This window comes from Dermacentor albipictus, chromosome 2, assembly GCF_038994185.2.
Source record: "Dermacentor albipictus isolate Rhodes 1998 colony chromosome 2, USDA_Dalb.pri_finalv2, whole genome shotgun sequence".
Lineage (NCBI taxonomy): Eukaryota > Metazoa > Arthropoda > Arachnida > Ixodida > Ixodidae > Dermacentor > Dermacentor albipictus.
Window position 1 is genome coordinate 134944764 of NC_091822.1, and position 23442 is coordinate 134968205.

The 23442-nt window shown below is 47.3% G+C and overlaps 2 protein-coding genes and 1 long non-coding RNA gene across 3 annotated transcripts in view; 2 read left to right on the forward strand and 1 right to left on the reverse strand.

The window, feature by feature from the left end:
• The window catches only part of LOC135918096 (uncharacterized), a 135625-nt gene that overhangs the window by 105866 nt on the left and 6317 nt on the right, over nucleotides 1–23442 (forward strand). The window lies entirely within an intron of this gene.
• Nucleotides 1–23442, reverse strand: part of LOC135918056 (cytochrome P450 3A41-like) — a 46819-nt gene that overhangs the window by 5465 nt on the left and 17912 nt on the right. Inside the window, exons 6-11 of the mRNA XM_065451725.1 lie at nucleotides 12974–13062; nucleotides 12191–12336; nucleotides 10047–10162; nucleotides 9285–9375; nucleotides 5363–5520; nucleotides 4230–4318 (exon numbers count right to left, since the gene is read on the reverse strand). Of these exons, the coding sequence (XP_065307797.1) occupies nucleotides 4230–4318; nucleotides 5363–5520; nucleotides 9285–9375; nucleotides 10047–10162; nucleotides 12191–12336; nucleotides 12974–13062 (689 nt within the window). The remainder of the gene's footprint in view (nucleotides 1–4229; nucleotides 4319–5362; nucleotides 5521–9284; nucleotides 9376–10046; nucleotides 10163–12190; nucleotides 12337–12973; nucleotides 13063–23442) is intronic.
• LOC135918084 (uncharacterized) lies at nucleotides 14323–15732 on the forward strand. Its single transcript, XM_065451745.2, has one exon. The coding sequence runs from the start codon at nucleotides 14865–14867 to the stop codon at nucleotides 15720–15722; it is 858 nt and encodes a 285-aa protein (XP_065307817.2). The 5' UTR covers nucleotides 14323–14864; the 3' UTR covers nucleotides 15723–15732.

A 23442-nucleotide genomic window follows, 5' to 3' on the forward strand; every position in this document is an offset into this window, starting at 1 on the left:
ATGCATTGTGTATTTCTGTACTTCCTACTCGTATCGTACTTTGCAGCTCTACCCTCTACAATGGTTCATAAGGAAGCCCTTTGAAGGTATCACATATATAAGTGAGCAAATAAATAAATAAAAAATGGCAGGCAACCCTAGTCTTTGACCTTAATCTCTTTTCGTGGCACTCGCACCTCGGCTTTCGTGTTCTTTAGGTTAACTTTAGGTGAACAAAACCCACAAAACGACTTTAGAGGCTACTGCTTTCTGTTATTTAGCCGGTGAAATATCATGCCGCCTTCTTTTGTGCGACGTCATTAGTGACTTCATTACTTCCCCTTTCCGCGTCCTGGTTTCCAGGAATGTTACCAAAGTCGTGCACGCGTAGCGGATATTTAAAATATACGACTCTGTGTTTGGTGCGTGGTAATCTCTGTTTTCCAAATAATTTATTTATTCAATTCACTTCAGTAACTCAACTTGTAACTAACGCTCTGATATCATATGAATAATGCAACTCATGAACAATGTAATGTGCAATTTTTTCTTCTTTTTTCTGATTTATTTTGAATTTCTTCCTAGGTCATCTCAGGAAGTGAACCTGAAGTGCTGCGCAAAAAATAACAGGGCCACTCAATACTCGTGCCACTAATATAACACAAACGCCGGCGTTTCTTTTCCTCATCTTGTTCATTCTGTATGTGCTCTTCACACGCCCGCCTTTCTGTGCCATAAGTTTTGCCAGCTTGCTCAGGTTTCTGTCCTTCTAAACTACTTTACCATATCATTATACGTGAGTCAGCCACGTTGTGATTGGCGACCACTGGTGAAATTAGTAGAAAGCTTTCCTTTTAGATTTATGTTCGCGTCTGGGCGCAGTTGTTCATGATTTCCACGGCCTTATACTTGTAATATGTCCTATGAATATTGTTGGTAAATGTTTGTTAATCTCGTCAGAAAAAAAAAACAGGAAATAACATGCAATAAATAATGGCTACCTCAAACAAATAATTGCGTGTTTCACAGCCTATGTAAAAAATACGCTTAGCGTAAAAAGATTTATACATGCACGGTATGTGAAACGCGCATCAGTCTATTCCTTAAACAAGTATGCAGCGTACTGCAGCGTGTCCAATGCGTCGTACACGTGGGGCAGAAGACACGATACATGCTACGCCCAAGAGCATTCAGCCACCCTTTTCGTTACAAGGGTGACCAAAGAAGCTGTCAAAAGGATAAATTATGTTTTGCACAGGTGTATCAGAAATTAGGTCTTCATTCAATAATGTTCGACTACGAGGAAGAAGCAAGGTAGAGGCCGCGACGAGTGATATGGGAACTGGCAGTTTAAATATGGTGCGCAATCGCAGATGTCCTGCCTTACGAGTGTGAGTAAACGTCGAAGGACCTCATGCTTCAGCGGCGAAGACAGCAAATCGTTCACGCTGGTAGAAGCATTATTAGAGATGCAGGTAGCCTCGAAAGCTGAGGAAGAGTAGAAGCCCACAAGCGCGGAAGAAGACGGAGCTGGAGAAGTTGAAAAAGAGAACAGTTCATTGTCATCTAGGGCAGGAACGTCTGCTCCCGTCGTAGATTGAATTAGTATGTTGAAGGTGGTAAGAAGAGCACCACTGCGAGAAGAACCATTCAGGTGGCAAAAAATATCCACCATAAAAGGCTCGCGAAGGTTGAGCAAGAACCATGGTTACTCCGTCGATAATGTCGTTAGAAGCAACGGTAAGGTGCTGCTCTGAACCCCAATTGGGATAAAAAAAATTCTTATTTCTTTAGGTTATACTTCGATAGATATGAAGCAGTGAAAGGCGTGATATTAGGCCTGCGGTCGCAACATTAAATTTGAGGCAGAATGGATGGAAGTTCCGGCGCAGCATAATTGACGAATGGTTTTGGTAAGGATGCTGAGCTGGATGTGGTAGCAGATGCTGTGATTGAAAGCAGCAGAGGCACACTGCCCGAATTGAAAGATTAGAGGGCTCTTTGTGCCGTGGAGTATAGGTCCGAACACAGGCATAATTAACCTGGCAGAAATTACTGCAAATTGAAGAGAGAGCGACGCCTGGGCCGATTGTTTCATCTGCTGGGATATCTGGAGCACACATGGAAAGAGAACTGGCCGGGTGGATGGCAGGTACTGACGTAGATGAAAAGAAAACAGTTATTGCACCGAAAAATAGGTATTTATTTTTTCCTTATCGACGGTCAATTGATGAACTGCGTGTGGGTGGGTTGTGGTGATAAAGAACTGTGGTAAGGCTATAGAGCCTGGCGTACCGAAGTGCAAGAACGAAGTGTAACATCTACTGCATGGAGGAACTGCAAGCTGAGTGACGAGGAAAAGCGTGACCATGGAGCTGCAGCGCAAGGACGAGAGCTCGTATTTCGCTCAAATTGAGCATAATCTTATTGTTCGTCCCGTCTACGCTTGGGACAGAATTATTCTATATATCCATGTAGGCCACGCTGACAACGCTGCGCGCATGCTTTCGGTGCTAGTGACGCTAAGGCGGCGTACCAGAGATTTTGACGAGGTATTGTCATCTTGTGACAAGTTGTGCCAGTCAGCCACGCCATCCTCAAGGTCATTTGGGTAGGCAGGACGGTGTGAATTATATATTTGAGTGACCGACAGCCTCATAATATTATGTTCCCGAAGTTGCTAACGTCAAATGCCGGGCATCATTGCACAGAGATCAGCATTATGCACCAGAATCCGAGACTTACAGATGTCACGTTGGCACCAATAGCTTTTATTTTGCTCTGGCGTTGAGAGGAGCAGGTTCTATCGCAAACAGTTTTATCAACTTTTCCGCAAGAGCTGCGTTAAGCCGGACGGATACAATGCAGCTCAAGGTAAGGACGCCTTCTACCTCCGTTATTCTATTCTCTCACCATCAAAGTGCAAGAAGGTCCTGAGTGGGTCGCATGAAAGACTCGCCCTGAAAGTTGAACACGAGTTTTCTGCTTTTTTAGCGACGTCAATGCGGCGAGAGGCTGTAGTGAGTATTTGGCGTCAATACTAAGTAAATGTAGGTTAGTGCCTGAGGTCAGTCAGACTCGTCGTTAAGGAACCACACCTTCGCTACGCCAGCCAGGTAGAAAGCGATACTTGTATCCCCTGCGGCACGCTCGACTGGTTAAAATCCTTTGCTTCGTTGTAGCCATAGAGCCATTCATCAGTGCTGTAGCAATGGAGGATGGCAAAACATTGAGGATCACTCTGAGTGGCAGTGATGGAAAGCAAGTTGAGTGGGCGGCATCGCAGCAGCGGCAACTATGTCGAGACCTTCGCCTATTTCGAACATGAGGTCTGTAGTTGAAGGGCGCTACCGAGGTGACTCAAAGGAAGCTTCAAGGCGGAGAAGAGCGCCAGAGGACAGAAGAATGAAGAAGCGCCTCCACCACTTGCGTGACTTAGGGCGAGCCAACCCTTCAGTTAAGCTGGAGAAGACGTTCGCGGTATTGATGATTATCCGCAGTAACGCTCAAAAGCTTAAAAAGAACTTGCAGTTCATATACGTGTTTAATGCGATAGCATTATAGGCGGATTTCACCTAATTTGGGGGTAATCCATCACCTAACATAATACGTGAGCGGGTCCTGTTGGCAAACCAGTTTAAAGCAGCATCTAAAAAACGTTATCTGTCAAATGGAAAGAAAGAGGGAAACTTGCACATGACGCCCGCGCCAGACGCTTTAAAAAACTTATCTGGCATGAGAGAAGCATGCGTGTGATCGTAGCATAATGACTAAAACAACAAGCAGCCATGCTGACAGACAGTGGTAAGATCCAACCACCGGTCACAAAATCCTTTGCAGCATTATTGGCGAACTTAGCCCAATTTTGAGGTTTGTTTTGCATACGCAAGCGCAACACAGTGTGCCCAAAATCGCAAGTTTGTAAGTGACACAAGGTATTAAAACGTCCCTTTGATAAATCAATGTGAGCAAGGTCTCCTGCGACTCAAACGCGTGCCACTGTCGGGTCTTTACACTCATCACAATCTAAGCATACTATCCTATACTTGTAGAGACGAGCTACTTAGGTTTGACCTATGTCTAGTAAATTCCTTTATCTCTGAGACACCACTCTTGTGCTATGTCGGGAGCGCTTATACTCGGGCACACCTTATCGTAATTACGTGGTCTATCTCTGTGTTGCTTTGCGCTGAAAGCCATAAAAACAAACTGACAGACACAGTATAGCAACGCGTATTCATGGCGCTTACATCGAATCGGGAGTGCAAAGTCTCATTGCCTCTTTGACGCAAGCATCGAGATACGGCATCTCCTGCAGAGCATCGTATGTAAGTTCCCCCTGAAAGAAAAAAAAAAGGAAGCATATTAGTCGTTTACTATCGAAGTTCCAAAGACGGTAGATTTAAGGCAGTGAGAGCAGCCGCTTTTCGCTGTTGCCCATTTATTGCATTTTCTGAACTCTGTAAGTACAGTAACCGGCATCCTTTGCCCGTAGCTATTTGAGGATGTTTGTAGTTCGCGTCACCATAATCAAAAGCAAATTCATGAGCGCGTAGGCATGAAAAGTTACGAGCTTCCTCTTTTACACTTCTGAAACGCCAGAACCCTCCCGAATTTGGGAACGCGCACGGTCAAGATAACCCTCAAAAGGGGAAAATGTAGTTACGATTTTCTGTTACTTGTCGGACAGACAGACATACTGACAATAAAGAGCGCAAGGAGAAAATATATAATTTGGATGATGAATGTGGTTTTATAATGCTGGACTGGGCTGTGGTGGGTCAGACTCCATTTCTAACCATTTGGGTTTTTAAACAAGCACACGCATCCATGCACGCGAACATTTTGGCATTTCAACTTATAAGAATGCGACGGCAAAGGTGCAGATACGAACCCGCTAACAGTTCTTTGGTGGCAAAACGTCTGCAGAGCCATGAGGCAATGTGTAACTATTAACAGCGTTATTCATGCAAAAGACGAAGATGTTTCGCCGAGCTCCACACTGGTGTCAAGGCTGTTAAATTCTGCACGCAAAAATACATTACCCCTGTTCGCATGCTGCTCTTGGTGGAACAGCTGAATGGGCTGAACACACTACTCCAACTACTGTTTAATAGGTCTCCATAAAACTTGATCAATATTCCTGCCAAAATACCCAGATATAATAGAATTTTGGGCTGGTAAATCCAAAATTCACACTAGGCTTCACTTATCGGAATGAGATGGTAAGAATTAAAAACTTATTTCCCGATCTGCACCACCCAAAAATAAAGGCAGGACAGTGTCACTTGATAACTTTCAGCAATTATCCCCTTTATAGATGTACAGCCGCGACTCTTTTACACGACTTCTGAAAGTACACATCATCGTATTCATTTGGTACCTCTGTGAGCACGTTGTCTATTTCTGCAATGAGTCTGTCTTGACAATCAGGATTAAGGGCCAGGTAGTAAGTGGTAAGGCTGATGACCATCGAGACACTCTCTACACCGGCAACGAAGAACACTATCCCCTGGGCTGTTATCTCATCCAGTGACATTTCTGAAAAAAAAAACACATGTTTACAACAGCCTTGTACATATTTTTTATGAGACAATACCGAAGGCAACTGTCTGGCTTAACAAGAATGAAGAACCCAGAAATAGAAGTAAACAGCGCAGGAACTAATCCTACTAAATGGGATTTTACGTCGCAATCAGCAATCTCTGGAGTAAAACTACAATTCGCCAATCACTATTTTCAAACAAATGCACGTGCAGATACTATGTTCATCTGTGAATCATTTCTAGGGAAAAGGCAGTCCTTAAATCTGCATCGTCTAGGGAAAAGAGCCGCCAACAACTGTTCCCAAGTATGACACCTTTTTCCAGTTTTGTGAGGCCCTACGCATTTTTCATATATTGTTTTCATATCAGTTCCCTCAATAAAGTCGAACAAAAACGATAGCATGTGTGTGTAGTGTAAACAAAAACAAGAACAGCGCGTCTTTCTGCGCCATCCTAACGACTCAACAACAACGACTGAAAATTGTGCGATCGCCAACCACGGCGATATGTTTACAGATAACACAATTACCGCCAAATATTCAAATACGTACAACACCATGGATCACATACGGCAATTCATTTACATAGAAATTAAATTAAAAACATAAGTGGCCCCAATCCATTTTCTTCGAGACACATGAAAATTAAGATGATACAAAAAAGAAGGATGTGATTCAAAACTTGTTTCGGGGCTTTAGGCACTAATCCATTTATTATATGATATTTTATGCTCATGCAGCCTGGTTTGTACAATCAGTTCTCATGCGCCACTTCCTCGAACCCTTTTAGGAAAATCTACAACAACACATCAAGGTGACTGGTGACGTAGCGCATGCACAGTATTTTGTGTAGCGTCGATACCAGCTGCGTAACTGCTGTCAGCTGTTTTCTAAAACCATAGCCTTGGCAACAAACTTTTCTGCGTATTTAGTAAATATATGAGCCCACATAACCTGATCTAAAGTTTGTAGGATGTGCTTGTAACAGATACAGGCCTGTTTTTAATTCATAAGAGTTCGTTGTTTTCTTCTTTTATTGCGATAGCAATTATATGTACACTCCAACCGCACTTCTTCCGTCGCCGTCGCCGTGAGGTTCCGTATGAAGTCCGTATGCTGCATGTGCGAGGGAAAGCATGCGAGGGTGAGCCAGCGATCACGGCTCAATCTCGCGCGCGGAAGAGAGGAAACGCGGAGAGTGAAAGCGCGTCATCTTCCGTAACGCGGAAGGCTCCGAGGGAGATGGAGAGAGGGACTTCCCCTCTGGTCGGCGCGTGTGCCTGCGAGCGCCCGCCCGGACCGCTGTATCTTAAAAGCCATCTGCGACAGGGACAATGTGTGCCGTGGGTTAGGAGGGGTGCGGAGCGTTCTACTCGGGGCGGTGCGCCTTGCCCGCGCCCCTATGTCTTGAAAGTCATCTGCGACGTGTAGAGAGAGAGTCCGCCGGGCGCAAGGGCAGCTGACGATCGCGGTTCAATCTCCCGCGCTATATATGGAGTAAAGCGGGAAGGCAGCGTGGAAGGGAGGGGGGCGGCTTCGACTCCGCCGAGTGCCTAGTTTGCAAGGGCGCGCGCTCCCTATCTTGAAAGGGATCTTTACAGGGGTTCATACCTTTGTGTTCACTGCGTTCTCCCCGCTCTTGCATTCAAGCGATAGACAAAGGTCACTTCGCTCGCTGCTGCTGCCGCACTTGCTCACACCAGCGTTCTGACAGCGCCTGTCCACGCTCATCGAGTGTGATTTGTTCATGTTTCCTTGCGCGCGCTGACACCGTGTTTGTTAATTCAGTTAGCAAGCGAATGTTTCCCACTTTATACGGCCGATAAAACTTCTATGCTCACTTCGTATAGCTGTCCACTAATTTGCTATCACAATTGATGCTTCGCCTGTAAAGCTGCGACACTTTTTTTAATGGGAGTGATACGCGCAACGCACCACATGTCTCATATTTCATCGCAGCAGATAACAAAATGTAAAAAAAGGTTGAAAACTTCTCTGCATAGGTTCATCACCTTTGACCACTACCACATGCCTCTCGCCTACGCGCAAACGCGGCAGAGGCGGCGGCATTGCATTAGCCTCTCTATAATGCCTGAATAAATTCTTCCTTGTCATTTTGTGCGGTCATTCAATGTGTTTCGTCTCTTTATGAACTCACACAAAGCTTTGCTATAGATTCCAACTCGTTGGACCTCCTGCATTTTTTTTTTGCAGTAATACTAGGCCTCATAAAGACAACTCCTTCTTTAGTTGAAAGAAAAACATTGTCATCCATCCAAATCGCCGCCCGAGGCTACAAAAGAAAAGGTCTCTCCCTTTCATATACTTTCCTCCACTTTGGGGGCTTCCGCAAAACTAATTTTCCATCCTCCATAAGTTACCGTTAATATTTCCGGCTACTAATGCTGCTGGTCCATCCCGAGTGACCTAGTTGTTACACTTTGAAGGACGCTATGAAAATATTCACCGCAGTGTTCTGCAATCTTCCTAACTAGTGCGAATAAGCTGTCACAAGTTTCCTTCTTTGGTTTTGGGACATCATCTTTAGACTCTGTCAAAGAAACACCAGAACTTTTGAATGTTGACCAGAATACGAATGTACGTGCCTTTTTCTTTAGGTTTCGCTTCAGATCAGCGAAAATAGGAGTAGCAGTGCTCTTATTGTGCTTGGAAGCCGTTCAATCTTTCGTTTTGTCTAAAGAGTGTGGTGAGTTAGTTATCCAATGGTTAGCTCACCCTTGGTGGGTCTCTTTTGTGGGTGTATAAGGTACATAAACAAACTTGTTCGCAAAATCTCCGTATGCTCTGAATGACACGGAAGTTTCGCTAACCGAGAAAGGGATGGCAATAAATGTTTTGAGGGTTTATTTTTCAAATTAATTGTGCCACTATGTGTTCACAAAACGTCCTCGCTTGACTCAAGCAACCTATATTAGCATAAGTAAGAACACAATATGAACGAAAAGACACGTGCTGACCTAACGTTCACTGAGATCGCCTGAATTTACATTCTGATTTGAATTTATTGAATGGCAATCATCTAGCCGAACCACATTTCCTTTGACTCTACTGCCGTCAATTGTCGGTGTTCTTCTCTTTTTAATCCGAGGAAGTTCTTAAAATTCTAACAGGTGTCATGGGCACTTGTTGGCTCTCTTCTCCTATGTGCGCTACTAAATGACAGAAAACTGAGGTCGCCATAGCAGACAGGAAATAATTGAAGATATCCGTATTTCGGAAAAAAATCCTGCTCACTTTGGTCACATATTTTGGCACTGAAGAAAATGGAGGGTGAAAGGACAAAAAAAGTAACAGACTGCGCATGCGCCACTTTCACACTCTTCCTGCATGACTGCAAGAAGGTCTACTAACTATGAAGAGGAACCATACTTCAAGGTTACACACTTGCGAAAGAATATATCATAGCTGTCCCACCGTCCGCAACGCTTGTGCTCCGCATTTCACAGCACACATGATCAATATGACGTTGCAAACACTTCACACAAACAATGCGCACTCATTTATGAATATCTATAGCACGTGCTAGGGTTAAATACATTTTTTCGAGGGCCACGCATATACATTTTTCTGCCACTTAAAGCGTTAAGCTGCGGATGACAGTAAGAGCAACACAAGGGATATCGCAACCTCTGTGAGCTGGGATTTCTGAAAGGACTGCATGCCATTCAAGGACGTGGGCTCCTTCGTGCCTTTTCGCCAATATTGCTACGCGCATTCTCGTCAGGCAGACAACGCTTACTCTTGACTTGAGCGTTCTCCGCTTTATTTGCAGCGTTATCTTCCCAGTTGTAGTCAGCGTTCATAAAGACCTGAAGAAAGTCGTCTTCTTGCTGCAAAATAACAAGTTGAAGACGTCAGGGAGCAAATCAGTGCGTTAAATTCAACGTCAAGGGGATAAATAAACGTTCGCTTCCACACTGGTTCCGTCATGCAAATAAAACTACTCAGCAAAGCCTTTCAGCTTCTAGTTTTCGTTCTCCAACCGGCGCCAACCGTTGAATGGTCTTATGATATATTTTAGCAGTCTGTTCACCATAAGATAGCACTGCCACGAATATCGTCCTTGAAGGGTGTTCGCAACACAGCATTCGCATGCAAGTTTCATTAGACTGCGCCCGTATTTACAAAAAAAAAGATAGTTCAGCAGAACTGTCTGTAAAAGCAAAAATTCAGTGAGTCCTGATGTTGAGCATATCATAAGCAGAGGCAGCTGGCTATTGGGAAACAGCCCTTACGGATGGAAAGCTTAGTGAACTCGCCCTTTGATTGGCACGCCAAACGGGACGCGTTCCTCTGCCGGATTCGGGTCATTTGGATCGGGTTATGTGGGCTTCGATAAAGCTCCCAGTAAATTACCCTTTACATTTCTTTCAATTAAGCTTGATGGTCCCCAGTCATGAATGCGTTTCTACTTTGAATTAGAATTGCGGTGCTCATAATGTGAACGTGCACAAAGTTTGACGCATTGAAAGAACTAGCGTCTAGCAGTTTGCCCCTTTACCTTGTTCTTTGACTTCCTTTCTTCAATCAAGTGCGATACGAAAGACTTGAATACATCAGTGCTGGACTTGGGGGGGTAATCAGGTTGCAGAGCCTTGTACACAGGTGGCATCATAACTGGAAGTCAGAAATAATGTGAAGCATTTTCATTCGTTCTTTTGGCGATGTAGTATGCGCGGCTATATTGTGCAAGCAATCCAGTGCTTCCAAGTATCGAGTTGGCCCCATAGCTCACCCGCAGCCTCCTATTCGTGCAACGACCACTGGCTCTTTTGTCGTCCCAGGCGTTATCAACGCAGATAGCCAGCTATGGAACTCCACTTTTGTGGATGGTGCTTCGCTGCGCACACAGTCATCACTTCCGCATTCGTTTCGTCTTTATATTTCCCATTTCCCTCGCCCCCAGAGTACGGTAGCAAACCGGACGCCCGTCCGGTTGACCTCCCTGCCTCTCCTCTCTTTCTAATCTCTCTCTCTCTCTCTCTCTCCTGAATACTTTAGTATTGCACGAACTTGGGTGTTGGCAGCGCAGTAAGTATGCAGTGCCATGAGCAGGTCAGTGACTGAGTTTCAGCCGTAAACTTCTTAAGCAAGCATCCAAATGGTTAAGGTACTTGAGAAGTCTAAACTTGTTTTTCTATATGAATCTCTAGTGATTGAACGTTCGTTCCCTCCAGAAGAACTATTGCCTTTGGTGAATTCCACGTGCGAATTCGGCAGCCTAAAGTTGAGAGGCCAGGAGGTGTTTTGTGGTTCTCAACAGGAGTTTTGTGCCGCATAACAGCGCGAACTCTAGACTTAGGCTCAGAGCAATGTCTTATAGAATGTTACCTCTGGTAGCAACGTTCTCAAAGTGGTGATTGTGCCTATTGCATTATAGCGATGGGGAGAGAGAGAAAGCTGTTTATTAAAAAGCTATTTGTGATCATTTCCTAAGCTCAATTGTGGTGTTTGGGTGTCACAAACTGCAAGGCATGTTGCAGACCTTGTTTTAAAAAAGAAAAATAAACATTTCTTTTTGTACAAGACTAGGCCTGCAATGTTCCTGAGGTTCGAATTCAAACAAGTAATCAAGTTTGAGTTCTGGGGTACCTGGATCCGAAATGAAGGTTTCTGTTTCCTTTGTTACCGTGGTTCTGGGCGGAGGGTGTCTGCTTGAACTTGAGAAGTTGGGTTGGGTAAGCAATGTCTGCTGGAATAATAAAACCAAGGGCATACCAGCAGCGATAACCTTCAAGAAATCCGGTGCTTTAAGATCCTTTGCCACAGTGAGGTGCGAATCAGCAAAGGCTCCCGTTCAGCACTCACAGGGACATGGATATTTTTACCAACGTATGATAATAACTGGTCGTGCCCTATTGCACTACGTCTTGATCAGTAAATAAATAGCTACTGTTTGATTCTAGGCGAAACGTAAACTGTCATTTGTGGACTGAAATGCAAACTTCCCCGCTTAATTATGCCGCCGTCAGAGACTGGTTCATGTCAACCCTGATTTTTTAGTGAAGGACACTTCTTTAAGTGGCGCAGAGTTAAACAAGGACACGACCCACGGAAAATTTGCGCAAAAAGATACACAGTGTCCACATGAAACCTCCCTGATTTCAATATGGAAAAGAAGGACTGAAACAGAAAACTGCGTTTTGTGGCATCGCGTAAAGCAATGAAAAAACTTCCTGTTTTGTTTCAACTTCTTATTTTAGTTCAGGTGCTGAATAAATACCAAAAATGGCAACACCTCAACAGAGAGCCCAGTGTGTGGGGTGCATTGCGTAAACAAAATGACCCATTGCTCTCCAACGAGAATTGCGGCGTGAATTTTCGACGTGAACTTCAAGGCTTTTTGTGTTGATTGAAATGATGCCACGAACTACAGGTATCAATGTATCATAGCGTTTTAATTTAATTTTGAAATCAGTGATGTTTCATGCGGATACTCTGTACATTGCTCTTGGAATGGCTTGACATCATTCCCAAGTCACGAGAATATTATTGCGCCAGTGCCAATCATCACCACATAGCTCCTACGACTGGAAACCTTGTTAAAAATAGCTCTTTGTTTGTGAGTTAACTATAGCTTCATTGATGCAAATCCAGTGATGCATACATCCGTTTTTCTGGTGTCAAAAAATTCCAAATACTCACATAACATTATGATTCTCCATCCACCTGAACCCATGTAAATAGCTTCAATACATTTCATGAGGGGATGATTCTTGTCACTATTGCTGTCGATGTCAGCGCTATAGTTCAAAGCAGCTGTGGTGTCAAGCGCCGTGTTGTTTGCAAGCCTGCAAAGGAAATTGATTGTTCCTGTTTTTAAAGCTGAATATTTTGCATCACTGAATGTCTCAAAATTGGTATGCCAACGCACTTTTCCAATAATTCGTGTGGTCATTCTCCTTCATATGAGCTCTTCACCCGCCGTGGTTGCTCAGTGGCTATGGTGTTGGGCTGCTGAGCGCGAGGTCGTGGGATCGAATCCCGGCCACGGCGGCCGCATTTCGATGGGGGCGAAATGCGAAAACACCCGTGTGCTTAGATTTAGGTGCACGTTAAAGAATCCCAGGTGGTCGAAATTTCCGGAGTCCTCCACTACGGCGTGCCTCATAATCAGAAAGTGGTTTTGGCACGTAAAACCCCATAATTTAATTTTAAATATGAGCTCTTCTTGAGTTACAACAGCGTCGAATATTGCGGGTCACAACCGTTACATACGGTGATGTTGTCCAGACGGTCGAGTCTCTCTCGTTCCCAGATGTGTTCTGTTGTCCCTATTCTCTATTCGTATATTGCGAAACAATTACTCTAGGTCCGAAATTCGAAGCATCTTTGACTGGTACGTTCACATGCCGGAAAAACAAAAGTATCTGCCTAGGATACAAAGAAGAAAGTAGGAAGAGCTCAGAGCGCTTGATGCCAACTCACTCAAAGAAGTCCACTGGCTTGTTTTTAGTAGCTGCGTCCATGATCCGTGATGTCATCCTTCCAGAAATAGTTTTTACTTTAGTCACGATCTGGAATTCGAACATTTGTCTTGAAACAGTATTCAGAATGAAGGCAACATTGCGCTGTATTTCTTAGAATAAACTTCCTTTTTTCTCGGTGCAATATTGTAAGTTGCTCTTCGACTGAGACCTACGAAATATCGTTTTTGTCTTCGCCACAACACTGAAAAAAACAATCAATATCTTTAAGCATGCTGTCCTTAAACGTGCCCTGCAAAAGCAAATAATATTATAAACTGGCTGTTAGCAGCTTGAGTACAACAAAACATATGCGCAGTAATATATTTATAGAAAGAACGCAAATTCCATTTCACAACAAACCTGAGTAGCAAGAGCAAATCGGTTTACGTATAGACAAAGCAATACCAGGCTTCTAGATTGCTTTGCAATTTGCCCAGAATATACTGAATTAAGTGTCTAATACGCCGGACGTACATGCGAACATTTATTAAAGATTTTTTTAAAAGTTAGGATGGAAAACTATGCGAGTTGGAACAGTTTCATCCTTTATAGCGCGAAAAGACGGTGGCAAGTGCTCGTGCGGTCCCTTCTTCTGTTTGCCTCCGCCTTTTGGCGTCGTAAACAACCATTCTCTTTAAAGATACGGCAGATCTGTAAGGAGAAACCTTTCCGTGAAGCCGCACCCCAGGAGACTTCACACTACCTTCAGATTGTGGTATAAAGTTTGTAATCAGGGATGAAGTGCCTCAGACAGGCTGGCCAACGTTTCGATAGGAGGACCTATCTTACGTTACCACCGAACATGAAAATAAAGTTTTTTCTCTCTCTCTCTCTCTCTCTCTCTTCGTCAAAGGCGGCCTCGTCATCCTCGGCGTGTTAGTTTTAAAGGGTTAGTGCAGTGACGTCACGTGCGGGTGTTGTCGCTGGCGGCTGGTTTTAAAGAGAGAGATTACAAGAGGAATCAAGCGCTGTCGTTCGACGTCTGTGAGCTTCATTCTCAAGACGAGGGGACAAGAGCCTGAGAGTGGGCACGCGGGGAGAAAAGAAAAGAAATAGAAGCAGAAAAAAAGGAAAAAAAAGAAAAAAAGGGAGGGGGGTGGGGAAAGCCAGGGCGGCGCTAAGACAGACAAAAAAAGGGGGAGTGAAAGAAAAAGAAAGAGAAAAGTGAAATCTTTAAGAAATACGGGGGCTTGGGAGCGTGTCGGGGATGCGAAAGGTTAGGAGGTATTCAGGGGGAGTCGTTGGCGGCATGTTTTTGAGGCATTAAAACGGCCGGTCAAGCGGTCAGCGCGCGAGTAACACAAAAGACAAAAAAAAGAGAAAGAAGAAAACCCAGACACACACACACACACACACACACACACACATAAAAAAACATGAGTTGAAAGCGACTTGAGCAGCATAGCAGCAATACGTCGAGCATGTAGCGGCGCGGCGATGGAGCTGCGCACCACCCCCGCAGCCATAAACAACTCCGCGGGGCGTCCCGCGGGCCTCCCGTAAGCGGACCTTCGCGAGTGTTGGACACCAGGCACACGGACACATGATCCGACTCACTGCGCCGAACGTCGTGCGCGAGCTGCCTTTTCTTGTTACTGTGTTCACTGCCTTCCTTTCGCACTAGGTCCGTGCACCGCACTTCTCTATGCTCCTTTTCCCTCTTTTCTCCTCTCGCTCTCTAAAGCCCTCGCCACTTCCGGCGCGCTGCGCGCGCCCGCTCAATTCTTTCTTTTGACAGAATAAACTAGACCTTGTTACCGAAAAGACGTGTGTCCGTCTCGTTTACCACGGCTCTACAAAGTGGTGACCCGTAGTTTTCTTCGCGGCACTGCCGAAGTTATTGTGGAGCCATGCACAGCAACGAGATGCAACCACACACTGAACTTACGGGCACGACCGAGCAACAAGACGTCTCTGCAGTTTCCATCCGACTCCCACCATACTGGGACCGCAACCCTGCAGTTTGGTTTCTTCAAGCGGAATCGCAATTTATTCTCTCTGGCGTTCGCACGGAACAACGCAAGTACCACCTAGTTGTTTCGGCACTGTCGCCTACTGCTGCAGAAGAAGTTGCCGACCTGCTTTCTGGACCGCCTCCCGCCACTCCATACAGCGATCTTAAGGCTGCCCTTCTCGAGCGCACAACAACATCGCAGCGAGCCCGCATGCAACAGTTGCTTTCCGCAGAGGACTTGGGAGACCGTCGGCCAAGCCAGCTCCTTCGCCGTATGCGACAGCTCATGAGCGACAACACAACAGTAAGCGATGACCGCCTCCTGCGGGAACTGTTCATGCAGCGCCTTCCAGTAAACGTTCAGATGGTACTCGCTACAGCCACGGTGATGGACCTCAACAGCCTTGCCAGCTTGGCGGACAAAGTCATGGAGGTGGTGACGCCAGCGGTGTGCAACGTAACATCATCAAGCCCCACTGCGAGTTCAGCCCCGCAAACATCATCCTCCACCGATTCTCCCATCGACGTGCTCTGCAATCGCCTTGATCAATTAGTTTGTGCTGCGGAGCGTCATCGCACTTCACCCCGTCACGGAAGGTACCGCAGCTCGAGTAGATCACGGCGTCCAAGAGAAGAACGCTCCCGGTCTCAAACGCCACCACGGGTATGCTTTTATCACCGCCGCTTCGGGCAGGAGGCGCGCCACTGCCTCCGTCCTTGTGCATGGCAGGGAAACCAGCCGGCCGACCTTTAATGGCGACAACCGGTCAGGGCCAAAGCAAAAGTCGCCTATTTCATGTCATGGACAGAACCACAGGCCAGCAATACCTGGTGGACACCGGGGCGGAGGTCAGCATTATTCCCGCGCAACGTTCCGACCGAACTACACCGCCGACCTCCTATCTTCAAGCTGTCAACGGTAGCAGGATACCTGTTTACAAGTCGCGGTCCCTCACCCTGAATCTTGGCCTGCGCCGCGTGTTCCGTTGGGTTTTCCTCGTCGCTGACGTTCGCCGTGCTCTTATTGGCGCTGATTTCCTGGACCACCATGGACTGCTGGTCGATGTGAAACGCCAACGCCTGCTGGACACTGCTACGTTGCTCTCTGTTCATGGCGTCGTTTCTTGTGACTCGCCTATAGTCGCCCCAACCACAACAATTGCTGGTGATCCTTTTGCTTGCCTCCTTCAACAGTTCCCCAACCTCACGCGACCACCAGACTGGACAAAGCCCGTACAACATGATGTACGTCATCACATCATAACAACTGGTCCGCCTGTATTTGCTCGCCCACGACGACTCGCCCCGGACAAACTCAAAATTGCCAAAGCAGAGTTCGAACACATGTTAGAACTTGGAATCGTACGACCATCGTCCAGCAGCTGGGCGTCCCCGCTCCATTTGGTCCCCAAGAAATCAGGTGACTGGAGGCCGTGTGGGGACTACCGATCCCTGAACGCAAAAACCATTCCGGATCGGTACCCACTGCCTAACATCCAAGATTTCACGTCGGCACTGGATGGCACTACAGTGTTTTCCAAAATTGACCTGGTGCGAGCCTTTCACCAAATTCCTGTCGCACAAGAAGACATTCCAAAAACAGCAATTACTACCCCATTTGGCCTCTTCGAATTTTTGAGAATGCCTTTTGGTCTCCGAAATGCCGCACAAACATCACAGCGGTTCATCGACACAGTCACACGTGGTCTGCCGTTCGTTTTCGCCTACGTTGACGACTTGCTTGTGGCAAGCTCATCCCACGAAGAGCACCTCCAACATCTCCATCAGCTTTTTGAGCGCCTATCAGCAAATGGTATCGTCGTCAACACTGCCAAGAGCGAGTTCGGAGTACCATCGCTTGATTTTCTCGGCCATCGCTTGGATAACAACGGCATCCGCCCTCTTCCTCACAAAGTGCAAGCCATCATGGAGTTCCCCAAGCCAGCTTCAATCACTAAGCTGCGCCAGTTTCTAGGCCTGGTAAACTTTTACCGCCGATTCATTAGAAACTGTGCTATGCTGCTGGAACCCCTCGAGCGTTTGCTCTGCGGCAAACAATCGTCAACCGCACTGCCCTGGGACAGCACAACAGATGAAGCTTTCAATTCTATCAAGCATGCTTTGGCCGATGCCACACTGCTAGCTCATCCCAACCCCAACTATCCTTTGTCGCTCATGACGGATGCCTCCAGCTCTGCGGTCGGAGCGGTACTGCAACAAAAAGTAAACGGTGGGTGGCAGCCCCTTGCCTTTTTCTCAAAACGCATGACCCCCGCACAAACACGCTACAGTGTTTTCGGCCGTGAGTTGCTCGCCATGTTTCTCGCCGTGAGGCATTTCCGACACCTACTTGAAGGCCGCTCTTTCACAATCTTCACTGACCACAAGCCTCTCACCTACTCAATCGGCCGCTCTGAATCATTATACACTCCACGTGAGGTGCGCCAGCTCGCTTTCATCTCAGAGTTTTCAACTGACATACGCCACGTCAGCGGCGTTGACAACTCACCAGCTGACGCCCTCAGTCGCGTGGATGCTATCACACGCAGTCGCTCCAAGAGCTCTATCTCAACATCATTTCCTTTCAACCTCCAAGAATTGGCTACACAACAAGCTAATGACTCTGAGCTCCGTCACTTACGTGACTCCTCAACATCTCTTCAGCTTGAATCAGTTACCTTTGAAGATGTGCCAATTGTTTGCGACACCTCCACGGGCACACCTCGGCCTTACCTAACCACCTCATTCCGCAAGCAAATATTTGACTCATATCACACTCTTGCACACCCAGGCATTCGCGCATCTCAAAAGCTTATCTCATCACGCTTCGTCTGGCCGGGCATGAACGCAAATATCAGAGACTGGGTCCGCTCGTGCGCACCTTGTCAGCGCGCGAAAGTTCAGCGGTACCCTGTCCCCCCCACAAAGCCTTTCTTGCAACCCGACGAACGTTTCTCCGTTGTGCACGTCTACATTGTCGGCCCGCTACCCCCATGCCAAGGCTATCGCTATCTTCTGACATGTGTCGACCGCTTCACCCGCTGGCCCGAAGCGACACCTATCCCCGACATGTCTGCAGCTACTGTCGCCGCAGCTTTTGTTTCCATTTGGGTATCCCGATTTGGCTGTCCAACGAAAGTTGTCACTGATCGAGGCCGGCAATTCGAATCGTCCCTTTTCACGGAGCTACTTCAACTTCTCGGAACAGCACGCTTGCGAACTGCCTCCTACCACCCTCAAACAAATGGCCTCGTCGAGAGATTTCATCGCCATCTCAAGGCAGCACTCACAGCGCACGGCTGCCCCAACAAGTGGGTTGACAGACTTCCGCTCACGCTTCTCGGAATTCGATCTGCCTTCAAAGAGGACCTCTCCTGCGCTACTGCGGAGCTTGTTTACGGCACCTCGCTTCGCCTGCCAGCCGACTTCTTCGAAGAAAACACCCTCACCTCCTCTCTAACAGCAAGCGAGTACGTCGACCAGCTTCGCGATGTGTTCCGAAACCTCCGTCCGCAGCCTACGCGTTTTAACAAACCCCGTGCAGTGTACATCACTTCGGACTTGCAGACAGCCACACATGTTTTTGTGCGTTACGGCCCTGTGCGCGGCTCGCTGCAGCCCCACTACCTCGGGCCATTCCCCGTTTTAGAACGTTTTCCTTCTAACTTCGTCGTCGACGTAAATGGGACACGAGATACAATCGCGCTTGAGCGACTCAAGCCAGCATTCAGCGAGGCACCCGCGCTTAATTATCTCGCCTCCCCGGAACACGCGGACTCCTCCTTGCAAGTGCGCGGTTCGTCACCTCTTCGTCGCGTTCACTGGGCTGCCACTTGTGCATTGTGAGCATCGTTCGTCGCTTCAGCTTCCTCTCTAAGGGGGGAGCAATCTGTAGCGGCGCGGCGATGGAGCTGCGCACCACCCCCGCAGCCATAAACAACTCCGCGGGGCGTCCCGCGGGCCTCCCGTAAGCGGACCTTCGCGAGTGTTGGACACCAGGCACACGGACACATGATCCGACTCACTGCGCCGAACGTCGTGCGCGAGCTGCCTTTTCTTGTTACTGTGTTCACTGCCTTCCTTTCGCACTAGGTCCGTGCACCGCACTTCTCTATGCTCCTTTTCCCTCTTTTCTCCTCTCGCTCTCTAAAGCCCTCGCCACTTCCGGCGCGCTGCGCGCGCCCGCTCAATTCTTTCTTTTGACAGAATAAACTAGACCTTGTTACCGAAAAGACGTGTGTCCGTCTCGTTTACCAAGGCTCTACAAGCAATTTTGAAATAGAGATTGCTCGACGTATTACTGCTATGCTGCTCAAGTCACTTTCAACTCATGTTTTTTTTTTTTTTGTGTGTGTGTGTGTGTGTGTGTCTGGGTTTTCTCCTTTCTCCTTTTTTGTCTTTTGTGTTACTCGCGCGCTGACCGCTTGACCGGCAGTTTTAATGCCTCAAAAACATGCCGCCAACGACTCCGCCTGAATACCTCCTAACCTTTCGCATCCCCAACACGCTCCCAAGCCCCCGTATTTCTTAAAGATTTCACTTTTCTCTTTCTTTTTCTTTTACTCCCCACTTTTTTGTCAGTCTTGGTGCCGCCCTGGCTTTCCCCACCCCCCTCCCTTTTTTTCTTTCTTTTTCCTTTTTTTCTGCTTCTATTTCTTTTCTTTTCTCCCCGCGTGCCCACTCTCACGCTCTTGTCCCCTCGTCTTGAGAATGAAGCTCACAGACGTCGGACGACAGCGCTTATTTCCTCTTGTAATCTCTCTCTTTAAAACCAGCCGCCAGCGACAACACCCGCACGTGACGTCACACTGCACTAACCCTTTAAAACTAGCACGCCGAGGATGACGAGGCCGCCTTTGACGAAGATAGGTCCTCCTATCGAAACGTTGGCCAGCCTGTCTGAGGCACTTCATCCCTGTTTACAAACTTTATACCACAGTGTGCTATTCCATCTGTCAGCCCCTTTCTTGTTTTTGGACCTTCAGATTGGTTAGAATACCAGTCTGAAGAATTCCAGTACTCGTCCAGTCTACTTGTTTCGTGCTGAGTCAGTGTTTATTAGGTGTTCGCTGCAAGCATGAATGTGAGCTCCAGCAACCAACCAGCCCAACTCACTGCTTTGGTTTGTCAGGAATACGTACAGAAACTCTATGCTGATTATATGCTTCACTGGGCGTCGTTATAGACGGACATCCTGCAGTCACCTCCCACGTACTAGGTGGCGTTGTGTACCCATTAAAAACCCACCATTGATCATTAGGCCCCACCATCGTGGGATCTTCTTTCTCCTTCTTTTCTAACCAAGGCAGGACAGTAGGTACAATAATAGCAAGAGCTTGGTGGCGCAACCCACCGCCCCGTTCCAAAGAGAACGCTCATAACATCCATCCATCCAAACAACCTACGTGCAGTCTATATGGCAGTCGATGGCAGTAAGCGCCAGCGTGGAATCTATAATATAGCTCCCTTCACTAACGAAAGAAGCTTCTATAAGTGTCGGTGAGCGTTAAATATGCTATCGTTAAACAGCTAGAATAGAATGTACGTACAGCAACTTAAGAACTGGCCTTCAGACATACCGAAATCGACTAAATTAGCAGCAGGTACATCAAAAGCTTGCTTGCAATGTTTAATGTTGCAAGTACAGTTGTACGGTGTTCGCGGTTCACCTTGCGCCAAAATGTGCACTTTCTACGACGACTACACGGGTGGGATACCAAGTCTTAACTTTAGTTCTGGTAATTCTTTTTCTTCTTTTCACATTTTTTGTCGATGGCGCTGTTTGTTTGAAGTACATGATTATAACTTTTTCCGTAACATACATCTCACTATGACCAGTTGACAGCAAGCCGTGCGCCCTAACTACAAATTGACAGGCGCATCTATTGGACCGTCGGGTAGTGCGTTGAAGTATACATTTATTGCGCTCTTCTACCAGTACGTTTATTCCGCTGTTCTTACATGTGCTAGTCTCTAGCACGCGTAAAGACATTGAAGAAGAGCGGCAGATTGAGTGATTTGGTGGTTTTACAATATGTTTACAAATACCGCTAGCGTCACAGGACACAGAAAAGAGGCAAGGACACACACGACGCTGAAACTCTCCGCGTGACCGCACACGCTACTATGGCGCCATCTTCTAGCATGCAACCACTGCGGAGCGCGTCTCGCCCTGCACTCCGCTTTCCTCCTCATCCTTTCGCCATACTCTCCTCCTCTACTGTCCTCCTTGAGCTTCCGCTGTGGCCTTCTCCTGCACTCTCCAATCACGCTCTCTTCGCTATCGCAGTCGTTCATCACCCGCTGCGCTACGCCTTCGTTCTCTTTTTTCATCCCTCTGTGGGCTCGTTCACCGTGTTTGTACAATCCTCTTTTCTGTGTCCTGTGTGTCTAGCGCTGTTTTTAAACATTATGCAAAAGCGTTGCAACTGTGCAGGCCAAAGGTAGCACCGCTGCACAATAAACTTAAGTGCATCACCCAACAATTGCATAGAGGTGGTTGTCGGACAGTATAAAGAGGAAGACTGCTTACTGTCATCTTGGTTTTGTCAGATGTAAATTAGTGGTGAAAGTGGGTCTCACACCGTGAGGCAAACTGCCATTGAGAAAAAAGAATCTGGATTTTGTTTCTATTAACCAGCGAACACAGTGTGTATAGCAATAGGCTATTGTACCGCAACGCTAACAGAGCGGGCAACTTCGATCCACTTTTGTACTCTTAGTATAACCATCGACTGCAACCATTTAATGTATGTGCCGCATTATTACTGTCTATATAGGTTTTCTCACGGCCAATACTTTTGCAATTTACGTAATCTGTATACTCACTTCCAATGCATCAGGTATTGAACATCTACAGCGACTTCTAAATGTGCTGTTGATAGAAAAGCGAGCCCTCTGCCACTCTGGCACTGAATGCCATCGAAGTGAGCCACTGCAGGTCGATTCTCCGTCAGGCTTGCCCAGAACCCCAAATACAACATTCACAACTTCCAATACGAAGCAGCATCAAACTAAAAGTGCGTATGCTTTTTAACGTATGCAGAAGCATGACGTCTCATAGGCGCCGTATACACGCGCTAGCGATTTCCGAGTGCCTTTAGTGGTATGCATAGCGGTATGATAATATCACTTGACTCTTCCGTAGAACTTTCGATAAGGAACTGTTGTGAGCGACAAGGCAGCGGCTACTACAAGGGTCACTCGCAACTGTACCCGAAACAAACTGAAGGCGACGAAGTAGGGTCAGCAAAGCTACGAATTGCTCGGTGAAGAGTTGAGCTTCGCTGCTTTGTGTTAGTTTAGATTTCTGTTAATTTCTGCAGCGCAGTTCTGACTACGACATCTTCTTAATTGCAAAATATAAGAATAGATGCAATGCGGACGCGTCTCAACCAATCACTGAGGCGGATAAGTAGCACAATCTAATTACATTATTAGTCCACGTGCGAGAAGCACATGTTATTGCACTGCATCGCAGGGCAGCGAATGGAATACGTTTTAGAGCACAGCACTTAGGCACCTTTTCCTGTGTTGCTCGTCAGCCTCGGCGTCGGCGTAACCAACAGAACGAACGAGCCCACTGAAGGATGAAAAAAGACAGCGCAGGCGCAGCAGAACATGAATGACGGCGGTAGGATAGCGAAGAGAGCGCGAGGGGGATAGTAGACGAGGAGGGCCAAAGGCGCAGCGCGACACCCTCTCCACAGCGCCGACATGCCACGAGATGGAGCCATAGTAGCGTGCGCCGTCCCAATGTCACCGATGACGTCATTATAAAGGAATGCGGTGAGCGCGTCTAACCGTACCATATATGTGAAGAAAGCGTTGACGTGGGCTTCGGATCGTCGGCGCATGCGCTACTTGGACTGCGCCGCCGCCATCGGAAAATGCACTCCGCGCACGGAGGAAGGAAACTAAGGAGAGGCCCTGACGTCACTCTTTGTGAAGCAAAAGTGAAGCCGGAAGTTGGCGTTGCTCATGGCGATGCTCCGCCTTTTGTGCCACCCTCCTCTCTTGTTTACATCTTTCTCGAAACCACGCCGCGCTGCGCGTGGTTTCGCGCGCGGAGCGCGCGCACTCGCGCAACATCCGGCAGAGCACGGTGCAGGTAACACAGCGCAACAAGACACGGTGACTAACGCAAACCCGCGTGCCGTGCCTTTGCACGGCACGAAACCCTACCAGAGCAACACGTGTGCGCGCTCAAAACCATAACAACGCCGCCATTGAGGCCCAAAAGGCGTGACCATACAACAAAATAATAAAACAGCAGCAAAAAAAGGAGAACCTACTACGTCATGTCCGCCACACTTTTCTCCTAGCGCGCGGAGGGGGTAGGGCCTCTCCTTAGTTTCCTTCCTCCGTGACTCCGCGCGAGCCGCGCGTTCCCGTGTTCAGGCTTTCTTTCGGAACAACGAGCGACGCAACCGGTGAAAGTGCTTCGTCTCCCGCTGCTGCTAAACGAATTACTG